Source organism: Hakea prostrata, chromosome 4 (genome assembly GCF_041222555.1).
Source record: "Hakea prostrata isolate BN-2017 chromosome 4, UWA_Hpros_2, whole genome shotgun sequence".
NCBI classification, from domain to species: Eukaryota; Viridiplantae; Streptophyta; class Magnoliopsida; order Proteales; family Proteaceae; genus Hakea; species Hakea prostrata.
Genome location: NC_142603.1, coordinates 53,387,528 through 53,411,701, shown reverse-complemented (window position 1 = coordinate 53,411,701; position 24,174 = coordinate 53,387,528). Strand labels below are relative to the sequence as shown.

The 24,174-nt window shown below is 37.5% G+C and overlaps 1 protein-coding gene across 1 annotated transcript; it reads left to right on the top strand.

Moving 5' to 3' along the window:
• The first annotated feature begins 568 nt into the window (after positions 1-568).
• On the top strand, positions 569-23,456 carry PLDP1 (phospholipase D P1). Its single transcript, XM_089153583.1, has 20 exons — positions 569-802; positions 5,868-5,969; positions 6,135-6,250; positions 6,381-6,522; positions 7,923-8,093; positions 9,210-9,383; positions 13,492-13,734; positions 13,843-13,959; positions 15,859-15,998; positions 16,122-16,271; positions 16,491-16,647; positions 16,734-17,261; positions 17,473-17,583; positions 17,679-17,825; positions 17,988-18,185; positions 18,305-18,406; positions 19,448-19,579; positions 20,589-20,654; positions 22,536-22,597; positions 22,689-23,456. Exons 1-20 carry the CDS (start codon positions 575-577, stop codon positions 22,936-22,938), a joined length of 3,336 nt encoding a protein of 1,111 aa, XP_089009709.1. The 5' UTR covers positions 569-574; the 3' UTR covers positions 22,939-23,456.
• Positions 23,457-24,174: the final 718 nt, after the last annotated feature.

Here is a 24,174-nt window from a genome sequence, read left to right as displayed (position 1 = left end):
TTCTGTGTAAAATATCAATATTTAACCTTTTTTTATATTTTTTAAAATTTCTTTTAATTATTTTTAAAAATTTTAACAAAATTATTTTTTAATTCTCTTTCCAATATTAGTAATTGCGTAATGATTGACAAAAATTTTTGAACAAAAACGATAATGGGCAGAAATTACATGTGTCTTGCAAGTTAATACTAATTTCTTTTCTTTTGATTAAAAAAATATATATATCGAAAGAAAAAAATAAATAAAAAATTTAATGTTACCCGTTCTCCGTCAACGGTAGAACCGTAGAACTGGAGTGGGGACTAGTGGGGAATACTAAAAAATGCTTATGGAATCTCCGACTTTGGCATGGTTTCTTAAAAGCTAATCATAATACGCTACGAAATGAAAAACCTGTTCCTCCTCTCTCTGTCTCTCTTAGAAGATCTCTTCGAACTCGGAACCGTTGCATATAAAGAACGTCAAACCGCCAACCTACCGGAGAAGGATATGCCAAACCAGTTTCCTGGTGATTCTCTCCGAATTACAGAAGTTGAATATTCAAAATTTGGATCAAGAAAACATATAAGTGCTAATGACGGCATCGGAGCAATTCGTTCCTGGAGTTGGAGCTGTATACACACAAATGCAATCGGAGCCTCCTTCGATGATAACGCGATCTCATTCTTCACGTCATGGAGCGGAGCAGAGTTGGATTTTCGAATCATTGCCCAAGGCAACCATTGTCTCTGTCTCCCGCCCTGACGCAGCTGATATCAGCCCCTTGCTTCTTTCCTACACAATCGAATTTCAGTATAAACAGGCATAGACTTGCTTTCTCTCTATTTCAAAATTTTAATATTGGTTTGAAGTGTTTGTTTCTAATGGAAATACTGAATCCCGATGGTTGATGGTTTTAGTTCGTTATTCATGTCCGTATCTCAGTGTCTACTTGAGGCTCGTGCTGTTACGATGAATTTAATTTATTTCTATCTTTGTCGACTCTGTACTTGATATGGTATTTAGTTCGCCAGTTAATGAGCATCTTTCTTTAGATTCTGGTTACGTATCTGAGTTTCCAATTCGAGGTTCAGGCCATATGATGAATTCATCCGCCAATGGTGATTTTTGTTCTGCAGATTCGAACTACGTATCTAAGGGTCCTATTTCGTGGCTGAAACTATAATAATGTATTGAATGAACTTTTTTTTTTCTTCTTTTTTTCAATGCTCTGTACTTGATATTGTATTTCCATTTTATTCGTGCACCATTTCTCTACATGTAAGAAATTTTTGCATGATTGACAAGAAGTCTACAACAACAACAACAAGCCTTGTCCCAATTAAATGGGGTTGACTGCATGGATTTTTGCCTTCTAATCAGCTCTATTTGAGGTCATGCTAGATACAAGGCCTAAGCTATGCATATCATTTCTAACCACTTCTCTTAATGTTATCTTAGATCTGTCCTTGACTTTTCTAATTCCTTCAATCTAGATTATATCACTTCTTTGAACAAAGGCATTTATAGGTCTTTGTTGAACGTGGCCGTGCCACCTCAAACAACTTTCTCTTAGCTTATCACTTATCGAAGCTACTCCCAGATCAACTCTAATATAATCATTCATTGTCTTATCCTTCCTAGTTTTGCCATGTATTGAATTAACTTTTTTTTTTTTTTCAATGCTCTGTACTTGATATTGTATTTCCATTTTATTCATGCACCCTTTCTCTACATGTAAGAAATTTTGCATGAGTGAAAAGAAGTCTACAACAACAACAACAACAACAACAACAACAACAACAACAACAAGCCTTGTCCCAACTAAATGGGGTTGGCTGCATGGATTTTTGCATTCTAATTTAGCTATGTTTGAAGTCATGCTAGATACAAGGCCTAAGCTATGCATATCCTTTCTCACCACTTCTCTTAAGATTATTTTAGGTCTGTCTCTGACTTTTCTAGTTCCTTCAATCTAAATTATATCACTTCTTTGAATAGAGGCATTTACAGGTCTTTGTTGAACGTGGCCGTGCCACCTCAAACGACTTTCTCTTAGCTTATCACATATTGAAGCTACTACCAGACCAACTCTAATATGATCATTCATTGTCGTATCCTTCCTAGTTTTGCCACTCATCCATCTTTGCATTCTCATTTTTGCTACATTGAGTTTATCTACATAATTCTTTTTAACAATTCAACACTTTGCATCATGCATCATAGCTGGTTGAATGACGGTCCTATAGAATTTTCCTTTAAGATTTAAAGGAATATGTCAATCACTCAAGATCCTGGATGCACCTTTCTGCTTCATCCAACCCATTTTAATTCTTTGGGAAATATCATCCTTTATATCACCTTTTTTAAACATTAGCTTATGCCTTGGCTGATTTTGGGTTGTCCTAAAAGGCAATCCTTTCCCCCCTCTAGTATTAGTTTTAGTCATCTTAATGACACAACATAACTTTACTTTTAATAGCAAATATGGATAATATGCTTTTGAGATTGGGAAAGCTCAAGCTAGCAATCCTCAAGTTTAATCCATTTTTTTTTGGAGATTTTGTTCTTGTGTATTTGTTTGATGTATGATTTAAATGAGCTTTAAAGTTTTCCTTAGCATTGCTTTTTTTTTTTGGTTCTCCCCTTTTGGACTCAAGAATCTGAGTGGTTTCACAAATTTGTGTTTCTCCTACTCATATTTGCACTTCTTTCAGATTCAACATTTTACTTTTTCGAAGGAAATCCGTGATCTAATCAAACCCTCCAAAATCCCCTTCTGTGCTCTTCTTGACACTCGTGCCTCCAAGGACCGAGCGAACCCTATTTCTTCCCATTGGCTGCATCTTGTACCCTTATAGCCAATTATGACCACTTAAGGATATGGTCGTATCTAGTTCCTCTGGAAGCCCTCCTCTCTCCATTACCATCTGAGAATCCTCATCCCGACTTCTCCATCTTCAAGTCATCACCACTTCCCCTTGTTAATCTTTCTTCTCACTATTCTGTACACCCACATCCACGCCCATGACCAAGTTCCCTCATCGGCCAACCTCTCCTCCACTCCTTAAGCTTTAGCTCCCTCCCTTGAGGAATCAATGACGATTTTTGTGTCATGCGTTTGATCCACTAGAAATAGGAGGCAATCACCCTGATTAACATGTTGTGGACACCTTCAATGATTGCCTTGAGACCATCGAGGTTGATGACTTGAGATGGTCCAGCTTCTTGCTCACCTAGCAAAAACGCTAGGTGAGTCCCACATAGGTGGTGAGCAAACTTGAACAATTCTTAGTCAATAAAAGTTGGCTCTCTCTGTTTCGGGCTCTCATGCAATCATCCCCCTTCTGGGTATCTCAGAAAAACCTTGCAACCTTATCATCAACCCTACCATCTCCTTCAATCTGAAACCTTTCAAATTCTTTGACATATAGACCACCACCCTTAGTTCCTTTCCATGGTCTATGCCTCTTGGTTCAACTCCACCGGTTGCAACCCCCCCCCCCAATCTCATTGCCTTTTCCAATCACCTCTTCTTTGTCAAATATGCTCTTAAATTTTGGCAGGTCTACACCTTTGGGAATATATCCAACAACACCTCTGCTTGTAGCTTGGAGCTCTCCCTCATCCATACCCAACTTCAATCTAACATCTCCAACCCTATCCTTGCCTTAGAGGAGAAAAGACTCTCTACTGAGCTAATCGCTAGTGCCTCCTTGGAAGAAAGCTTCCTTCGCCAGAAATCTTGTGCCAACTGCCAAGTGGCTCGAATTTAGTGATTCAAATACCGCCTTCCACGTCTCCTCAAGATGCATATCAATTTCAACTCTATCTCCATTCTTCACCAGAGTGACAAGTCTTTTGTGTCTTCCTTCATTGGCATCAAAGAGGACAACCTCCTGCTAGTTCCTCTTCAACCCCCTCCCCTATCTCCCCCCTTTATAATCAACAAATCTATTTCCCTTAACCTATGGCCTTCATTGAGCTCCATCCCCTCTGATGAAGAAATCATAACTACAGTTTGACCCCACAAAAGTAACGGCGCTCCTGGGTCTTGACGGCTTCGGCATGGGTTTCTTCTTTGCTTGTTGGACCTCATCAAGGACAAGCTCATTAAGGCCATTAAGAGCTTCTTCTTTAATCCTATCCAAATCATGTTCAAGTTGTGCCTCCTTCCCAAAGTCGCAGGAGTCTCCATCTCTCTCTACAATTTTTTTTACAAATTCATTTCTAAAATCCTGGCTAACCGTCTCCAAAGGTGGGTCCCCATACTTGTTGGTTTCAACCAGTCTGCCTATATTGTGGGTCAGCATTGCAGATAATATAATCCTATACTTTGAGATTATTCGAGGCTTTGATTGGAAGCGTTCTTCTCCTGCACACTCCTCAAGGTCGACATTTACAGGCCTTTGACTTCTTGCGTTGGAATTTCATCTGAGATGTCCTCTCCCAAATGCACTTACCCCTCCCTTCGTTTATTGGATCTACTCTTGCATCTACTCCTCCTTCTCAGCCCTTGTAAGTGGCTCCCCAATGGGGTTCTTTCCTTCAAATGTTGTGATCAGTCAAGGCTACCCTCTCTCCCTCTTTATCTCCTCTGGCTCTTTGGCCCCTCCCTCCTCCACCCCTAGGCTTGAGCCTATTTGGTCCCAGCCTCCCTTCTCCCCCCCTTGATCGTGATGAACTTCTTTTGCTGCCTTCCAGAGATGAGCTTCTCCACCTCTTTCGTCTAGAAGCACATCCAGTCCCCCTTTCCCCTGGTCACTTGGACTATAACCTAGTTTGGTTCAAAGGCCACATCCCTAGACAAGCCTTCACCACCTAGAGAGAACTCTCCACTTGCCTCCACCTGATCCCTTCTCCTACACCGTTATATCCCTGTCCCCTCCCAGTGTGTTCTCTGTGCTTCAGATATTGAGAGCCCCCTCACATCTTCACATCTTCGTTGTCTGCCCCTTCTCAGTCTCTGCACTTGCTTCCGTTTGGCCCTGTATCAGACTCCCCCCTTTGAACTTCTTCCCTCCCCCCCCTTCTTTTTCTTTCTTTTGTTCTTTGGGTAATATATTATTTATTCATCCAAAAAAAGAAAATGTTTTAATCTTCCATAAAGAATACTTTTGTGAACCTCTATCCTGCTTAACCCACCTAGCTAGAAAATACATCACCTTTCTGGAAAAATAGCATTAAATTTCTCTGACTTGAGCCGTAAATTTTCAAACTTAAATGGCCAATACTCCCATGGCTATGCAGTAAAAGAGTGTAGCTCTGTGACATAAAACCTTTCTCATTGACACTTCCTGAACATAATGATAGAGAAGCCTCTCAACTTTCAACAGATTGTTCTTCTCTAGTACTCAGTGCAATGGTCTGAACAATAAACTCCAAAGGTGGTCAGTTTGGAGTTGGTTTTTGACCTATTTTTGGGTCAGATTGAAATTTACATCTTATGCTAATCTAAGCTGTATTTCTGAAGGTTGTGACCATTTTATGGGGAGAGTGCCAACCTGCAGCAGCTTTTTATTTTTAGGAACCGTTAGGAGTTTGGTTTAAGATTGTAGTTGAATCCAACAATAAAATGAGACTGAGGAATTAGGTGCACGATTTAAAGATGACTGCTAAATAGCTGTTTTTAGGTTAGTTTGTAAATTTTGTTGATATCTTCTTGCTTCCTGGTGGTTGGTGTCTTCAAGTTCTAATACTACTCGGACTTGCTGCGAATTTTTTTACTCTTTCCTGACTTGGAAAATTTTTTTCTTGCTTAAAATAGATGAGTTGTATATGTCGCTGTTCTTCTCCGTCTTCTTTTTATTATTATTTGCTTCCATTGTCTGACAATGGAAAAGATTCTTCAATACTGTGTGAACTAACTGTTTACTTCTCTATATCAGTTCAAATGGCGCTTAGTGAAGAAAGCCTCACGAGTGATTTATTTACATTTTGCACTGAAGAAACGTGCATTCATTGAGGAATTCCATGAGAAACAAGAACAGGTTTGTTAATCATCTGGTGGTTGACTTCCTTCACAAGTCAGCTTTCAGCAAATTCCATAAGTTACTAACGCTTATTTGTTTGTAAGAATGCTTTTAATCTGCTTAATCATTTTTGTGGACGATTAGAGTTGTTGATCTACTTTTAATCCAAACTTCAAATGAAAGGTTAAAGAATGGCTTCAAAACCTTGGGATAGGAGATCATACAGGAGTAGTGCAAGATGATGATGAGGCTGATGATGAAAATGTTCCATTACATCATGATGAAAGTGTTAAAAATTGGTGAGACAACTTATTATTTTTTATTTACCAAAAAAAGAAAATCATATTATTTGTTACTTGTTTAGTTGGATACTATATACCTAGTGAAACCTGTCAAATATATTGAGATCGGTATATTTTCTTTTGGTAGGGATGTTCCCTCCAGTGCTGCATTGCCAATAATTCGCCCTGCACTTGGAAGGCAGCAGTCTGTTTCGGACAGTGCGAAGGTAGCAATGCAAGGTTATTTGAATCATTTTCTGGGGAACATGGACATTGCAAACTCCCGAGAGGTATGAATGGTTTTTCTTCTTAAAATATGGAGCTAAGTTCCCTTGATTTAATCCCTACTTGATATTGGTATGTGGACTGTTAAGTTTAATGGGAAAGTAGATTTAAGTTTTCACATTTTTGGATGACATTGATTTCAGGTTCCATTTAGTCAATGCATGAAAACTTTGTTTATTTATTCTCTCTATATAAAATTCAGAAATTCTTTTTTCTGATGGGTGGTGCTGGTAGCTTTCCTCTCAAGCTAGCAACATGCCCACATCAACCACATTGAACCCTTTGTCTAGTTGTGGTGGATTAGAATGAAATATTGAATAGCCAGCTAGCTGTTGGGGAAGCGTTCTTGCCGTCTGTCTGTTTTTGTGTGACTCTGGAAGTTATTTAGAAAAAGTTCTGACATGCAAAAATAACTAATTATAGTTCATACTTGTAGAGTGTGAATTACCTAATTTCATACTTAGGGAGCATCCCAATATTTCATTGCTGAAGATCTCTCCAAGTTTCATCCACATCCAACCACTATTACCTATGTTATTGTGTATCCCAAATTCCCAATAAGCTACCTCAAAATCCTAAAATTCTTAACTTTTTGAATTGAAATCCTAAAAGACTAACCCTAGCTGATCCTATTCAATCTAGGCATCACACAGCATCATACGTACCTTCTTTTATGTTTCTATATTTGTTTGACACACCTTTCTATGCAAGAACATGATGGATCACATCCCTAGGGGATTCTGTCATAGGCTTCTTCCAGGTCAGTAAAGATCATATGGAGATCCTTCTTGCTAGCTCTACATCAAGCAACCACAATAGGTAGGGAGAATTTCCTCTCCTCATTTTGATTGGACCTGAAAAAATGGGACTTGAACTTGGCCATGACTCTTCCATCAGATAGACTTTTTCCACCTTGTAGTATAAGCAGTTTAATTTTCTTAATTTGGAAATTGAACAAACAAAATTTTCTATCATCATGTATCTTTTGGGCTGAAATTTACCACATGAAATCGGTGGAGTATTAACATGTGGAACCCTTTTGGAATGGCAACTAACCTTCACACAGGTCCTATTCTGCTGGTCATGCCCACTTTTTCTTTATGGACATTGTTGTTAATCTACCACAAAGTAAATTGGGTTCTTCCTTCCATTCTAAAACAATGTAATAACGAGATTACTTAGATTCATTACCAAAGAGCTGAAGAAGAAAAACAAAAGTTAAATAAACAAAATTAGAAATTAAAACATTTACAGTGGAAATAACAATTATTGGTGTTATAAGTGGTAACACATGGGGAGCTTGGTATTTCTAATTTGGCAATTGCCTTGAATGTATGTTCATACATCTTTTCTTTTGTTAGTTCTCATTTTTTTACCAGTAAACTATAAGCAGTTCTGCATGTAGGTATGCAAGTTTTTGGAGGTTTCGAAGTTATCTTTTTTGCCCGAGTATGGCCCCAAGCTGAAAGAAGATTACGTGATGGTAAAACATCTACCAAAATTCACAATGGACGACGATGACATTGGCTGTTGTGGATGCTATTGGTTTAGCTGTTGCAATGACAACTGGCAAAAGGTAATCCCCCCTTTTCTCTCTCTTTCTCCTTCCCTTTTGGGGCTTTGGTTAATGATTACTTCCTTCATCCCACCAAAAAAAAAAAAAAAAAAAAAAACAATATATTGTTCCTGAGAGCAGTGGCAATGTTTTAATACTGCTGTGCTGTAATTTTCTTTAAGACAAACTTCCACTTCCCTTCTCCGACCTCTAACCATTGTGGGCCGCCCCTGGCCTCACGGATGTATTTTATTGGAAATCAGATACTGACAGTTGAATTTTCTATATATATATATATATATGAGACTGTTCTGTGATGAACCTTGTAAGCTCATGGGGTCTCTCAATGATGCCAATTTTTTCTTGGTCATATTGTTATTCCATTGAATGCGTTAATTATGATTTTTTAAATGGTTGTGGCCAGTTGCACTTATTCTTGTTCTACCTTGTTTTCCTTCTCTGTTAAAAGTCTGTTGTTGCAGTTTCATATGATCAGCCTATCCCATTTTTACCATAACAGGCTTAGGGCAAGATACCTGTTAATAGTTTCTCAGTGACAAAATTGTAATGACACTAATGCAGGTCTGGGATGGTCTTTTATGGCGGGCTTTCATGGAAGGGGAATTAGAAGAATATGAAGAGGAAGAGGGAAGAGAGTGCTCACACTCACATGAGCCACATAGGCTCTCATGAACATGAATTCATAATTTTCCAGTCTCTGCCTATGATGGGTCACAAACATCATATATGTGTGTGTGTGAGTGTGTATATATAGAAAATTACAGGACTTCTAATTAAAGACTAACTCCCTAAGTAAGTGACCAATTTAAACTGGGAAACTAAAAGTAATTAGAAACTAAATATCCTAAAGAATCTAATTTCTAAAATAAGTCAAATAAACAAAGATTATTTCCCAGATAATATATTTCTAGAATCCTACTAGACGCATGACTTCAACTGAACCTGGTGCATCTTGGTCTAGAAACCTGTTTAGGTTTGGGTCAGCTCAAGGTTGTGTTTATACATCAGACACATTCTATACATGCTTATTTGTTCCATTGATCATTTGAGTTACAGCTTGAACTTAACCTTATGATTATTGCAATAGCTCTAATTGTACCGAATAAATGCATGTAGGTTTGGGCTGTATTGAAACCTGGGTTCTTGGCCTTGCTGGAGGATCCCTTTGGTACAAAGCTGTTGGACATAATTGTTTTTGATGTATTACCATCACCAAATGGGAATGGAGAAGGCCAAGTATTGTTAGCAGAAGAGATAAAGGAACATAACCCTTTGCGTTATGCATTTAAGGTATGGCCTTTCCGATCCTGTTAAAGCTCTTTTTTTCTCTCGGTTGCATCTTCATTTCATATGACTTCAGGGTTATGCTTTGTTTACCATTTGTGATCCTCTCCCCAGAAATGCTGAGACTGTGGGCCATTTTATTATGTTTCTTTTAACAAATATGCTGCTATGGAATTCACCCAAAAAACAAAAAATGTTGCTATGTAATCCAAACAAGCTGGTAAAACTTGTATTACCCTTCTTATTTCAGATGCTTATGACTGTTCTTGATTGTTATTGTTATTCTGATTGAATTGGTCTACTGTGGGAACAAAGTACTCAAGTTGCCTAGGTGTTTTCTTCCCAATGAATGATAAATGCATCAATCTGCGAGATTCAATTCTAGTGCTTCCATCTCATAAAGCTTTAACTGCATTAGCTTGTTGGTGTGCCCTAAAGAGGCAGCGTATGGAACAAGAAAGAGGCTGGAAAGAGATGAGGAACAAAAAGTGAAGTGATGCAATCTGAAATCCAGATGATGGATCTTCAATACAGGCATGCCCAGTAATCAAATCTGTGATTAGATCTCAGATAAAGGAAGCAGTTGTGTAGTTAGGCGATGAAAACAGATCAATATAAAGGGAGGGAAGAGCGATGAGACAGAAAATAAATCAGGTCTGGGGTACCAGTACCATATGCACTGGTCAAAAGCATCAAATAAGAGAGCTTCCAAATTCCTAATTTTGATTTATAAAAGAGTCCTAGCCACTTTTTTTTTTTTGGGTAAATTCCTAGCCACTCTAATACACTCAGTAAAGTAAGTAAACCTAAATTAGAACTTTGTGTTATTCTAGTGTACCTTACACAGCAACTAATCTCATTTGCTAACTTCATCCCAATCACTTAGGCTCCCTTTGGTACCCTTCAACTTTATGATTGTTGACCTGTAAATATAAATAAATGTATTTGGTATGATTTATGATCCCTTTTCTCATTGAAATAAATTGCTTTAAACAAAAGTTCATAAATAAATCAAAGGTTGTTTATGATTTAACACCATAAACTGTTAATTTTTGTTTATAGAAGGGTAAAATTACTAAAAATTAGGACAAAACCTTGTTTTTCTCTCTCTTCAACTTCCACATTGCACCCATTTCCACTTTAATAATATTTTAGGGATATTAAACTAGCCTAAACCAATAGAAGCGAATCATATATATAAACTAGAACCAACCCAAAACAAAACTGATGATACATAATATATTATTCACACAATTATACCAAACCTATTTTATGTCTAGTAGTTACCAAATGGAAATCACTCATAACCTGTTATTATAGTTGATTATTTATAAATATGTCATAAACATAAATATAAATTATGTCAATGAGAGCCTTGGCTACTGATCCCTTCTAATAACCATGGTATGAAATTATGGCAAAATTTCGCTATCTTGGTGAAGTTCCGAAACAAAATGGCCTATGAAATGAAAACATTACAATATCTCGGTGAAATGTCGCCGAAATTTCTTTAATTTTGGTGAATTTTCCAGTGACATTTTGTAAATTTTGCAAAAATCTCGAAAATTTTAGTGAAATTTTGATAATTCCAAGGGGTTGTACTATACAAGGCTTATGGCTATGGATATGGAATTGGTGGAGCATGTGGTGGTTCATTTTCTGATTTAGTAGCCTGCATATGGGTATGGAAATGGATCAAGTGCATCTCAATTGCAGAATCCATCTTTGGATATCCATGAGGTCCAACACAAACAGTTATGTTAGTTCTGCGATCAGGTCACAATCCATGGCTGTATGACACATTTCCTTGGGTAGGATATCTATTTAATGTTGATGATAATACCTGTAGAAGGGAAGTGACGGGCTATATGGATAACTTTATTTGTACCATGTGATGTCTTGCTTATGTCCAATATTCAGAGTACTTCATGACCAGGGGATGGATCCAGCTAGACTCATATATATTGAATTCTACTTGTTGTGTTTGTTATTGAATTTAATGAAAATCTTATTGTTGTCATCCATAATATCCTTATTTATATTTGTGAAAATGCATGTTCCAGATTTCGAGTTTCTCCTGCATAAAGCTGGGCATGTGCTAATAAAAAACACCACTTTGGGTTAGGTTTTAGGTAAAAATGATACTTTCATTGTGTTTATTATCCTCACATTAGACTGGACACTGAAAACCAGCCCAAAAAACCCACTCAAACATTGAGTTGAAATAAGAAAGTAAATTCTCGGCAAATTTTCAGTCGTCTCACTAGAGGACGAGATGACGAGATTAATTGAAATTTCAAACCTTGCTACCAACTTTATCCCCACTTTATGGGCTTATAAATTAGGTGCATGAGATCAACATAACACAAAATAAGAAGCTCAAGGTCCCTAGAACCCAACAATATGCGTAAATAAAGGATCAAATTGTCCGATGGGGGCACGGAAGTATTTTATTCAAATTTGGGATCTTGGGGCTGGCTGCATAGGTCTGGACTTGATTTGTTTGTGGGGAACTTGGAGACAAAAAGGGAAAAACTTAGGGTTGGTTTCTGAGCCTTTGAGAGGATCAGAAGACGTATGGGTGTTGGGGATTCAATGACTGTTTTTTTAGGAATTTCTTGAACAGCAGGTTGATGAGCTGAAGAAGATTTTGATCTTTTATGAAGAGTATATCCAGCAACAGGAGATAACTTCAAGAGTCCAAATATGATACCCTTGGGCCTGCTTGAGGAAATTTGGTGGAGGGTTTGGAAGGAGAGTATATGTCCAATGGTAATCAAAGCAATGCTCCCAAAAAAAAAAAAAAATCTTATTCAATCAATTGTGGGCTCAACTTAAGAAGTCCTACCATAGCCACAATGGTTGTCATAGCACTCAAGTTGGAAGGGACTCAAGGTGGAAACTAAGACTCAAACTAGGATTCACAACCAAATCCTAATAGAGTTACAGATCCAAGCATGACTTAAAGTAAAAAAGCTCAATAATAATAAACAACCTAAACCTATTCCTATGATTTCAGTGCTGGGTGTAGACTGTAAGGGGAGCCCCTGCACATACACTACTCTTGATGGTGCTGGTGTAAGAAAGAATCCTATACTTGAAGCTGGTTTTGGACCAAGATGCATAACTGAGAAAAGAAGGTTGAGATGGATGATTGGTCAAACCATTGGAATGAATTTCTGTTGAAATCAGTTGGAAACTGAGATGAGAAATCTCGGTACTAAAGAAAATCCCTTGTTTTGGTTAATGGTTGGTTTCGACAAGGTTTGACTAGTTTCAACAGTATTTCATAAATTTCAAAAGTCAAAACCAATGAATACCAAGTTTCGACCAATTTCAACAAACCCCATTGTAATGTGGTTTGACTAGCTCCAACAAGTTTTGACAGTTTTGACCAGCGTATCACATGGTGAGTTTTATATTAATAAAAAAAATAAAAAACCTGGTTTCGACCACATTTGACCAAATGCTAGAACTGAAAACTTTATCCTTGGGTCAAACTAGAAACATAAAATATGTGTAGCTCTGACACATGATAAGTTGAAAAGAAGTCATTTGAGGTACTATTGTCTGATTGCATTTATGAGGAGCAATGGTGTTCGGATTTGAGAAGCTAATTGAGTTAGCCGGAGGACTGACACGACTTTAAAGAAGTGGTGACAAATCACACGGATATTAGAGTTGACTACAAGTATAATCAAAAGAACTGACTGGTAAAAATTTCCTTTTAGTTGGCACCATTAGCTAGGATGATGATTAGTTTAGTTGTAACACTAGTGAGAAGAAAAGTAAATAACACCATACTGTTAAATCATTCTTTATTCTCTATGTTAGTGTCTCAACATTTTTCTCTTGTAGCTACTGGGGTGTGTTAACAAAAGTTATTTATTTGCTTTCACCTAATAGTCCTGCATAATATAGAATTCTATAGTCAAGAAGTGGAAAAAAGTTGGACAAAAGAGAGATGGTTGCAACCATGAGACGGTTCCGACATATTTGTCTCTTCAGATACTAATTTGGCTTCATCAAACGTGATTTGATTGTTATATGGATGTAGTCATTTATATGCACTACTATTCTGTACTGTCTAATTAACATTTGGACATTTCAAAAGGTGTCTTGTGGAAACCGCACTGTAAAATTAAGAGTTAGAAGCAATGCTAAAGTTCGAGATTGGGTTGCTGGAATTAATGATGCTGTCTTAAAGCCTCCTGAGGGCTGGTGCTATCCTCACCGCTTTGGTTCTTTTGCTCCCCCAAGGGGTTTAACTGAAGATGGAAGCGAGGCACAATGGTTCATAGATGGACAAGCCGCATTTGATGCAATTGCTTCAGCAATTGAAGCAGCAAAATCAGAGGTCTGCCTACAGTGCTAGCACATGAATTTTTTTTTCCGTTTTAGCTGAGATTGATTTTATTGCAATTCAGTTCTAAGAAATGCTGAACCAGTTTCAAGTTCTGTGCAGATATTTATTACTGGCTGGTGGTTGTGCCCAGAACTGTATCTAAGGCGTCCTTTTGATGCGAATGGCTCCTCTAGGCTTGAAGCTCTACTGGAAGCTAAAGCAAAGCAAGGAGTTCAGGTGCTCATATTTCCCTCCATTTTTATGTTTCATTATTTTCTTTGATGACTATGCAACTAAAGTATGTGAATGTGATGTGACATGCAGTCTTACATGTTGACTATGATAGTTTTAGTAATAATTTCTAAGTTACCAAATTGTTCAGCAGCATAGAAGTTATCACCTTTTAGGCTTCCGTAGTTCATAAGCATGTCATGAAGACTATGAATTAAACCAAGGAAATTGACGCAGTGGAGTCTTGCACCAACTTAAGTCTGTTGTGGAACCACGGTTGAGTACCAGCTCTAAATATGGATTTAGTCTATTGGAAACTTGGGGTTTTATTGGGACAAGTATGTAGATAGAATTTTAATTTGGATAGGATATGGAGGAACACAAATCAATTTAGTAATTTTTAACTTGTTACAAGCTCTAGTATATATTTTCTTATTGAAGTCTTTTCTTTTTCTAAATTATTTATTATTCATATTAACATGCCTTGTAATCAATGTATTGGGAATGGAATTAACTGAATTGTGGTTTGAATAGCCTGAGGGCTTTGTACATGTGTACTCCCTGCATCCCTCCCTGGGGCCCAGGCAAAAGAGCGTAAACACTTCTGCTTTATGTGATTTATCCTCTCTAGCGCCTGCTACTCTGTTTCTTTGGAGCTTTCTTTTATCTTTCCCCTTTGTCTTCTTAACTCTCTGTTCCCCGTTAACAGTTCAGCTGGAATATAGCTCAAACAGGAACACAAGGTGGGTTACGTACCATATGACGTAACAGTGAAAGTCTACTTTTGGTGATTCAGATCAAATAGGTGTGAAATGTTTTAAGTGGGCTAATTTACCAAGTAAATTAGACCTGCAAAAGTTTATCAAACCTGATGGCTGAATCGTGAGATCTCGAACAGACCTACAGAACAAACAAAATCATCAGGGCACTCAGAAATTCAGAAACGAACTTGAAAGATATATTTCACGGATTTGTGAAATAGACTGAAATGAGAATCAGTAACATATGTTGCAGAAACACGTAAACAAAACAAATCTGAATGGTTTGAACAGAAACAGTATAGCCATAACTCACAAGGGGTATGTGTATGTTCAGATTTTACCTGTTAACTGTGATAGATAGATAGATAGATGAACACACTGAAGCATAAAATGGGTTAGGAATGCAATGAACCCCAGGCTAGTCAAGCAGACCTTGCGAAGAGAGTCTACTCTTCTAGTGAGGAATCCACCTAGTCTTCACTTAAAATATACCTAGTTCTCCTGGAATCCACCAGGTATACACCATTGAATCCACAGACTTGAGTTATAGAACTCAATTTTGGAAACTGCAAAGCTTTATTCTTCAAATTATGTGGAGGGTCTATCTCCAATACATATACGTACAGATTCTCCACAAACTTATGACTGTAGTATGATAGAGCTTAAATCATCTTGCTAGTTACAATTCGGAACAAAGAATTTTCATTGGCCAACCAATGGGAAAGCTTTAATTTAACTTAAAGACTTGACAACTAAGATTTAGAATCTTATCCAAACCATTATCTGAGACATGAACCGGTAACTGCTGGCTGTCATCACAGAAAAATCTAGTTTTCATGGTGGCTGTGGGCTATACAGTCACAGGCTCTTGTCATGTCATAAAAATTCCTAATCTGAGTTCTTCATATGTCTCTGCCTCAACTGCTTCTAGAACCTTTTCTTATGCTACAATATGTTACATGCCTTTATGCAGAAATCTTCCCCTTTTTATATATTCCTCAACAATGTCTAACTACATAAAGAAACAACCACAAGAAGAAGAAGAAGCCTAGTCCCAACTAAATGGGGTGGCAACTGTTTAAGAATTTATGTGCTGGATTAACTTAGGCTTTATTTGAGTCTGATCTATTGATGATGTTTGCAGATCTACATTCTTCTCTACAAAGAAGTTTCTATTGCTTTGAAAATCAACAGCATGTATAGTAAGCGAAGGCTTCTTAACATTCATGAGAATGTGAGGGTACTCCGTTATCCAGACCATTTCTCCACTGGTGTTTATCTATGGTATGCAGTTCAAATGTGAAACCAGTTAAAAATTTCATCAATATTGCAGGAGCTCCATTGTTCTTTGAATTAGTATAATAATTTGGATTCTTGATGCTGATGAACATTTCCGGTTACGCGTAGGTCCCACCATGAAAAACTTGTTATTGTTGACAACCGGATTGCCTTTATTGGGGGATTAGATCTGTGTTTTGGGCGTTATGACACAATTGAACACAAAGTGGGTGATTACCCTCCTCAGACATGGCCTGGAAAGGACTATTACAACCCAAGGTAAACTTCTATCTTCTCATAAAGAACTGACTCAAAAATCCAGCAGGCAATGGTCTGGAGAGGGAGAAAGAAATCAGCCTGGTTGTATTTATTATTTACTTTAGGTCTTAAAATTAAGCTGTAACTGCATCATCATTTAGGATATGAAAATAATGTGTGGGAGTAAAATTAGTAGTCTACTCAATATCTTTTTATTTAATGCAAATGCTGGTGTTGTAGGGAATCTGAGCCAAATTCTTGGGAAGACACAATGAAAGACGAGCTAGATCGTTGCAAATATCCTCGTATGCCATGGCATGATGTCCACTGTGCTCTTTGGGGACCACCTTGCCGGGATGTGGCAAGGCATTTTGTTCAGCGCTGGAACTTTGCTAAGGTTTACAATTTGCTGCTTATGTTGCAGTTCACATACCAATAGATTTAATTGCTGTTGGAACTATAATAATTTATGTCTCATTTCAGAGAAACAAAGCTCCGAATGAACAAACAATACCACTACTTATGCCTCAGCAGCACATGGTTATTCCACATTACATGGGAAGAAGCAAGGAAATAGAGATTGAAAGTAAGAAAGTAGAGGACAAACCTAAAGGTATAGGAAGGCAAGATTCCTTCTCTTCCCGATCATCATTACAAAAGATCCCATTGCTTTTGCCTCAAGAGGCAGATGCTGTCAATCAGAGCCCAACACTAAATGGCTTGGACATGACACAAGCGCTTCTTGATAAGCCAAGCAAGTTCAGTCAGAGTCTTTCATTCTCTCTACAGAAGTCTAAAGTTGAATCCTCAGTTCCAGACATGCAGATGAAAGGCTTTGTTGATGACCTTGATTTCATGGATCTTGAGATGAAACCATCCGTGGATGTAGTTGCACAATCAGATTTGCTTAGTATGGATAAAGAATGGTGGGAAACACAAGAGCGTGGTGATCAGGTTGCCTCTGCTGATGAAACTGGACAAGTAGGCCCGCGAATCCGATGTCATTGCCAGGTTTGTTAAATATCTTGAAATCCTTGTTGAATATGCATTAATTACCTGTGATTAATTTTTCATTTTCATAATTTTTTATGTTGTTGGGTTCCCTTTTGGTTTCTTATTTGCCAGCTGTTGTATGCAATGATGAACTATACTCCCACGAGGACTAAATTTTTCTTCATTTTCAATTCAAGCTAGATTGTCACTTTTATGCCTCTGTATACAGATTATTCGAAGTGTTGGGCAATGGTCTGCTGGCACAAGTCAGACGGAATCGAGTATTCACAATGCATATTGCTCACTTATTGAGAAAGCCGAACACTTCATCTACATTGAGGTATTAATCCTACATATAACAAAATATGTTCTTCAACGTAGGAGTCTCAATTACTTCCTAATTGGACATTATGTTAATTGGCTGCGTGTTCCCAGAATCAATTTTTCATATCAGGTCTTGCAAAGGATGAAACAATACGGAATAGAGTCTTGGAAGCAATATACATACGTATAATGCGAGCATACAATGAACAGAAGTGTTTCAGGGTTATTATTGTCATACCGCTTTTACCTGGTTTCCAGGTACTGTTACTGTCAAATATTGTTGAACACTATTTCCTTAGTGGATGCTGGGTGGGCAAGTTGGGTTTTTGGCTAGTGCTGAAGCTAGGTAATGGCTTGGCCTACGTTCCAAGTTATATCTCATATTCTAAAATTCCATTTATGAACTCCAAATTTAAACAGGGAGGTCTGGACGATGGTGGTGCAGCATCTGTGAGAGCATTAATGCATTGGCAATATCGAACCATTTGCAGGGGTCAAAATTCAATATTGCATAACCTTTATGATCAACTTGGTCCTAGAACACATGATTACATAGATTTCTATGGTTTAAGAACTTACGGCAGACTTTTTGATGGAGGACCCGTTGCCACCAGTCAGGTGAGGTTCTTACGCCTAGCATTAGATATAGCTATTTTTTCGAATATGATTTAGTGACAAGGTTTCCTTATTGGAATGCATTACGACTTTCTGTGTGTATATTTGTATCGTTCTTGCAGGTGTATGTGCACAGTAAGATTATGATAATTGATGATCGTCTAGCTTTGATTGGATCAGCTAACATAAATGATAGAAGCCTGCTTGGATCAAGAGACTCTGAGGTATGATATTGTTGTTAACTTTTATCACTCTGTCTAATGGAGGTCTAATGATTACATTGATAAATTCATAAGAGACTCAGAGATAGTGAGCAATAATTGTTGCATTCTTCACCAATCTAGAGATGATGCTGGATTCTTTCTGGAATTCTAACTGTGTAGTGTTTCATCTCCAATTTTTTATGCTCAAATGTCTGTTTTTTTTTGTCCTCAAATTTTTCTTCTTTCTTTTCTCCTCCAAACGGCCCTTCCCAATATTGAGATTATTAGCAGGGTGGGGATGGAAGCCTAACCTGGCCCATCTTTGGGCTTTGGCTTCATGTTTTAAGGCCCAGGCCTGGTCTACCGGTGTTTATTTTGTAATATATGCTATATACATCTGTATTTTCTATGTTAATAAGTCAATGAATGTGTGTGTGCATTCCAACTGTGCAGATGAGTAATTAAGATATTTTCATCTTGCATATGCCTTTTTAAGTGCATATGTAATGGTTATTGTTGGTCCAATATTATATTCTCTGTGAGGTACTCATCTTTGAGTAGGATTCAGTCCTTAACCATACTTTTAAAGTTAACATGTCTATCATAGCATAGAAAGTAGGCTCAGAGTCAGTTGTGTATTCTTCATGGAACCTTCATTCCTGGTGAATTTACCCCTATAGTTTTCTATATTCTTGGTAGCTTCTTCTTTTCTCCTCCATCCTAACTTGTTAAGGAAGGAAGCAATATAAGTCCGTGTCATATCACACTTGGGATCAATGCATCCTTTTCAACCAAGACCCGTCCTAGAGATTCAAAAGTAGGACTTCCTCCTTTAAAGTAGCCAAGTGTTGAACGCCAATAGTAATTCTTGTATTTGTCATTGGCTAAAACAATGTTTCTGAAGTAACAGAAAGTATCAAATAAAAAAGAGAGATTGCTGCTTGATGGTTTCACTTAATGACCTTTATGCCACTTCTTTCTTTGCTACCTTCAATATACTTATCCCTGTCATTTATCTGACCAACCATATTTTATTTTGCCACATGAATCTTTCTGTTTCAGATTGCCGTAGTGATTGAAGATAAAGAGTTTGTTGACTCATCTATGTCTGGGAAGCCTTGGAAAGCTGGAAAGTTTTCTTGTAGCCTTCGCCTCTCATTGTGGTCTGAACACCTTGGTCTTCGTGCAGGAGAGGTGAGTAAATTTGAACTAATAGTGTTTTATTAAGTTTTTAGCCCTAAAGAAAACCTCATTTATTGATGGATCAAATGTCAATTTCACGTATGTACCCCCCCAAAAAAAGGTCAATTTCACTTGCAAACTTGACCTGCTACATTGGTCGAGGTTCAAAATTGGCAGTGTGGTCAACAGTGACTCGGGGGTATAGCTCATTAAGCTATGGAATGCATACTTCTTGCTATCACCTGCAGAGTATTCTCTGCTCTCTCCTTTGCTGCCCGTTGAAATAGTTTCATCCCCATCATCCAATGGTGCTTGAAAAATCCCATTATTGGGTAGAAGGATTAGATGGGGAGAAGCATGTTTTGAGCAGTTGGAGTCAGATCAGATGAATCCACTGATTGGAATTGGAACCAGTGGCACCCATTCCCATTGCAGGCCAGCTGATATCTGAAGCCCTATTTTGAATCACCTAGTTTCATGTTTGAACTTTATTTTTTGCCAGTTGTTACCTACTTTTCTATTAAAATGGCAGGAAATAAATGGAACTTATTTCAGGTAGCAAGATGCCCAATATTATTGAATAAAAATTCTAAAAATGTCACAGGTTTAAGAAATCTTTGCTTCTTTCTGATTTCAATTTATGGTGTTTTCAACTGATGCTGGCTCAGAATCAGAATGTGCATCAATGGAAACCAATTCCTCCCCAGTTCCATTCTCTTGACCCTTGGCAACAAGTTGACAGCAGGGGCAGAATTTAGTATATCCACCGGTTGTTTGAGAATGTTGCATTTAATCATGGGCTAATAAATAGTTAGTTCTCTTTATTCTTTCCAACCAAGGTCCTACTGGATAGCATTTGCAGAGTATTCTTGGTTTCCCATTGACCTCCAATTTAGTCAGTTCCTCATATTGCCCTGATGGTGCTCGGAAACACATTAAATGTAGAGTAGAGATGCATAATAAAATGACACAATTTGGATGATAGATTGGTTCTAACAAAATGTTAAATAATGAATCTCAGGTCAGTCAAATAACCGATCCTGTGGTTGATGCAATTTACAAGGATATTTGGATGGCTACTGCAAAGGTGAGTCAAAATTGTTGGATTTTGTACAACTAATTGCCTCGTGCTGGAAGATGTCATTATGTTTCCTCGATTTTGCTAATTATAACAATTTGTAACTTCTAAAATTTTGTTGCTAAGCTAGTGAGTGACTGTATTTTCATTAACTGCCTAATTTGCTATAGTTGGTGAGATGTGGGGCTCCCAAAGCCCATGCTCACCAGGACGTCTCGAGTTTGAAGCTTGTGGCTGTTACCTTCTTCCTAGTATATCTGTTTATTTAAAAAAAGAAGCATTTTTCCTTCCTCAGAAGGATGGCCTAAATTTGATTTTATTTTTTTGTAAGACCCTGCTGTTGTTTTGATGAACAAGTGTTTACCGAGGATAATAGGTGTTTTTACTTTCACGAGGAAGTTGACTAAATGAGACTTCCTGCAAGTATAAATTTATTATGAAGAACTTTTGGGAGAAAAAAAAGAAAGAAAGAAGAAAATATTTTAGCAGAGTCCTGCCTGTAGAGTTTGCATATCATAAACTTGGTCTCAATCTGAATCTTCTATGTGTATTCAAGACTACGACTACACTTTGGTTGAACAGCGCCCAAAATTGCCACCCCTCGTAGCCCAAAGGGTAGGTGAGTGTCGTTTTACATGCTGAAGTAATCAATGGGCCTGGGGTTTAAAGTTAACCATTGGTCTCTGACTCTCTAGGGATCAGCCTAGGTTCCATATCTAGTGCAGTTGTAGCAACCTGATTTTTTGGTTTTTGATGGTCCTCGGGTGAATAATTTTGGTACTTGGTGCAATGGATGGTGGACCACAATTGTAGCCTGAAGTTAAAGCATCAAACAGCCTCTCAGCAAAAAATTGATGGGGGGTAAGGCTGCATAGGAACCCCCCCCCCCCCTGGTGGGGACTATTTGTGTGGAAGCTTTTAGCCCTTGTTGATGGTCCTTGGGTGACAAATTTTGGTACTCAATTCCATAATGCACAAAGAGGGTCTTTGCTTTAAAGCATACTTTTGTTGTCTTCACGTACCTACCCCATCATGGCCATCAAAGTGGGACAAATTATTAAGTTTTTAGAATAACTCCTGAGTGAAAGTTTTAACTTTTAACCAACAGAGAATCCAGAATTTCTCTCTCTTGTGCTTGTTCTTTCCGGCTTTCTTATGTTGCATTCACTCATAATTTAGTCCCTGCATACTCCTGGGTGAAGAGACTAAATTTAGTCCACCACCTAAGCCAGTGTTTTTCCCTCTTGTGCTTGTTCTTTGTGGCTTTCTTATGTTGCATTTGCTTATAATGTTAGTCCCTGCATGACTGCAGATTTAGATCCTTGAAAGCATAATTTTTACAAAGAACAGTTAGTAGTTGATTTTAATGTGTCATGTTCTTTACTATTTCTTTTAGTAAATTTATACCTGAATGCAAATAACAAGTGAGATTTTTCTTTCTTCCCCCCCCCCCCCCCAACCGGCAGACAAATACCATGATCTAAATATGAGGGACAAGAATGTCATTGCACATCTCCATAGGATAACTTCTGATTGAAGTTTTTCCCAACAGCCAAGCCAGACTTTTTTCCTTTTGTCCTTGTTCTCTCTGGCTTTCATATGTTGCTTTCACTTATAAATTAGTCCCTGCAAGCTCTTGAGTGAAGTTATAACCGATACAACCCAGAGTTTTCTCCTGTTGTTCTTGTACTTTCTGGCTTTCTTATGATGCACTTATTATTTAGTCCCTGCATGACTACAGATTTAGATCCTTGGAGCATATTTTCTGCAAAGAACATTTTAGTACTTGATTTCAATGTGTCATGTTTCTTTACTATTTCTTTGAGTAAATTTCTTACCTGAATACCAATAACAAGCAAGATTGTTTTTTCTTCCTTTTTTTTTTTGCAGACAAACACAATGATCTACCAGGATGTTTTTGCATGCATTCCAAATGATCTTATTCATTCCAGGTGCGCCAATTGTTACTACGTTGTCTCTTTTTTATGTTTTTGAGTGGATTGATTTCTGTACTTATGTTGATGCAATACTTGTTATGTGCAGAGGTGCTATTAGGCAAAGCATGTCATACTGGAGGGAAAAATTAGGGTATACTACAATTGATCAAGGTATAGCTCCTGAGAAGCTAGAATCCTATCAGAATGGAGATATCAAAACCACTGATCCAATGCAGAGATTAGAGTCATTGAGGGGATACCTAGTTTCATTTCCCCTAGATTTCATGCGGCAAGAAGATTTGAGACCAGTCTTTAATGAAAGTGAGTTCTATGCATCCCCTCAAGTCTTCCATTAAGCTTGGTGTTCTCAGGGATGACAGTGTCATTGGATGTCTCCATAGATCATTGTATTCATTTATTTGTGTATTTAATTGAACAGAAAGTGTAAAGAATAAAAAGAAAGGTCTTCAAATTAATGATAGATATATGGCAAATCATCTCTCTGAAATGTCAAATTCTAAACAAAACAAACAAACAACAACTAGAGTAAAATAGTTACAAAATCATTAAACCATAGTGAATCGAAAACGCTTCTTCTCATTTTACTAGAAGATTCAGTGTCATTGAAAAACTGATACAAACAATAATTCTTCTTCATTCATGGTGATAAGATAATGTTTTCAATGATGAGAATCTGTTCATTTGATCAAATATGGAATTTCTCACTCGAATCTCAATGTCACAAAAACTTTGTTGATGATGAAGAAAAAATTAACCAACAACAAGGATAAACATTTTCATTTATTTATTTTGGTATTGCCAAATTTTGTTTTATTATTATTATTATCCAGGTGAAGTTAGCATTTAGGTTCTCTTAACCCATTTTCATTTATTTATTTATTAGGTTTCTTTTTATTCTGTAAAAATCTATGTCTAAAAACTTTGCTGAAATCTTTGATGGGGGAAGTGTTGGCCGTGAGAGAGGGGATGAAATCAGAGATGAGACTGAACTGGGTGGTGGTTGAGGCTGATAACTTGGAGCTGGTTTCGGTTTTGAAAGCAGCAACGAAGCCGGCTCCTTTGAGTTCCCCAGTGGTGGTCTCAGCTATTCGTTTTTCCTACGTCAATTTCACTTTCATGTATTTTCTCTTTCATCCCTAGAACTATTCGTTTCTTCTCGGCCAATTTCACGTCATGTATTTTCTCTTTTATCCCTAGAACTATTCGTTTCTTCACGGCCAATTTCACTTCATGTATTTTATCTTTTGTCCCTAGAGAGGCTAAGGTTATAGCGGACAATCTAGCAAAGGTTGCCTTGTAAATCTCGGATGAAATAAGCTGGTCAATTACCACTATGTGATTAGACGATTTTATTTGTGTCTCCACGTGTTTTTCTAGGGTTGAATGAATTAGTTTCATATTAAAAAAATAAAAATGGGGGATGCATGAAAAGATTAGTCCACTAAAAAATAAACTTAAGGAGCCAACAAAAAATGATTTTGTTGGACAATTTTGATTCTGTTGCCCAACCGCTACAAAAGTAACTTTTCCTTTTCAACTTTTCCGGATCAAATAAATGATAATAAGGTGAT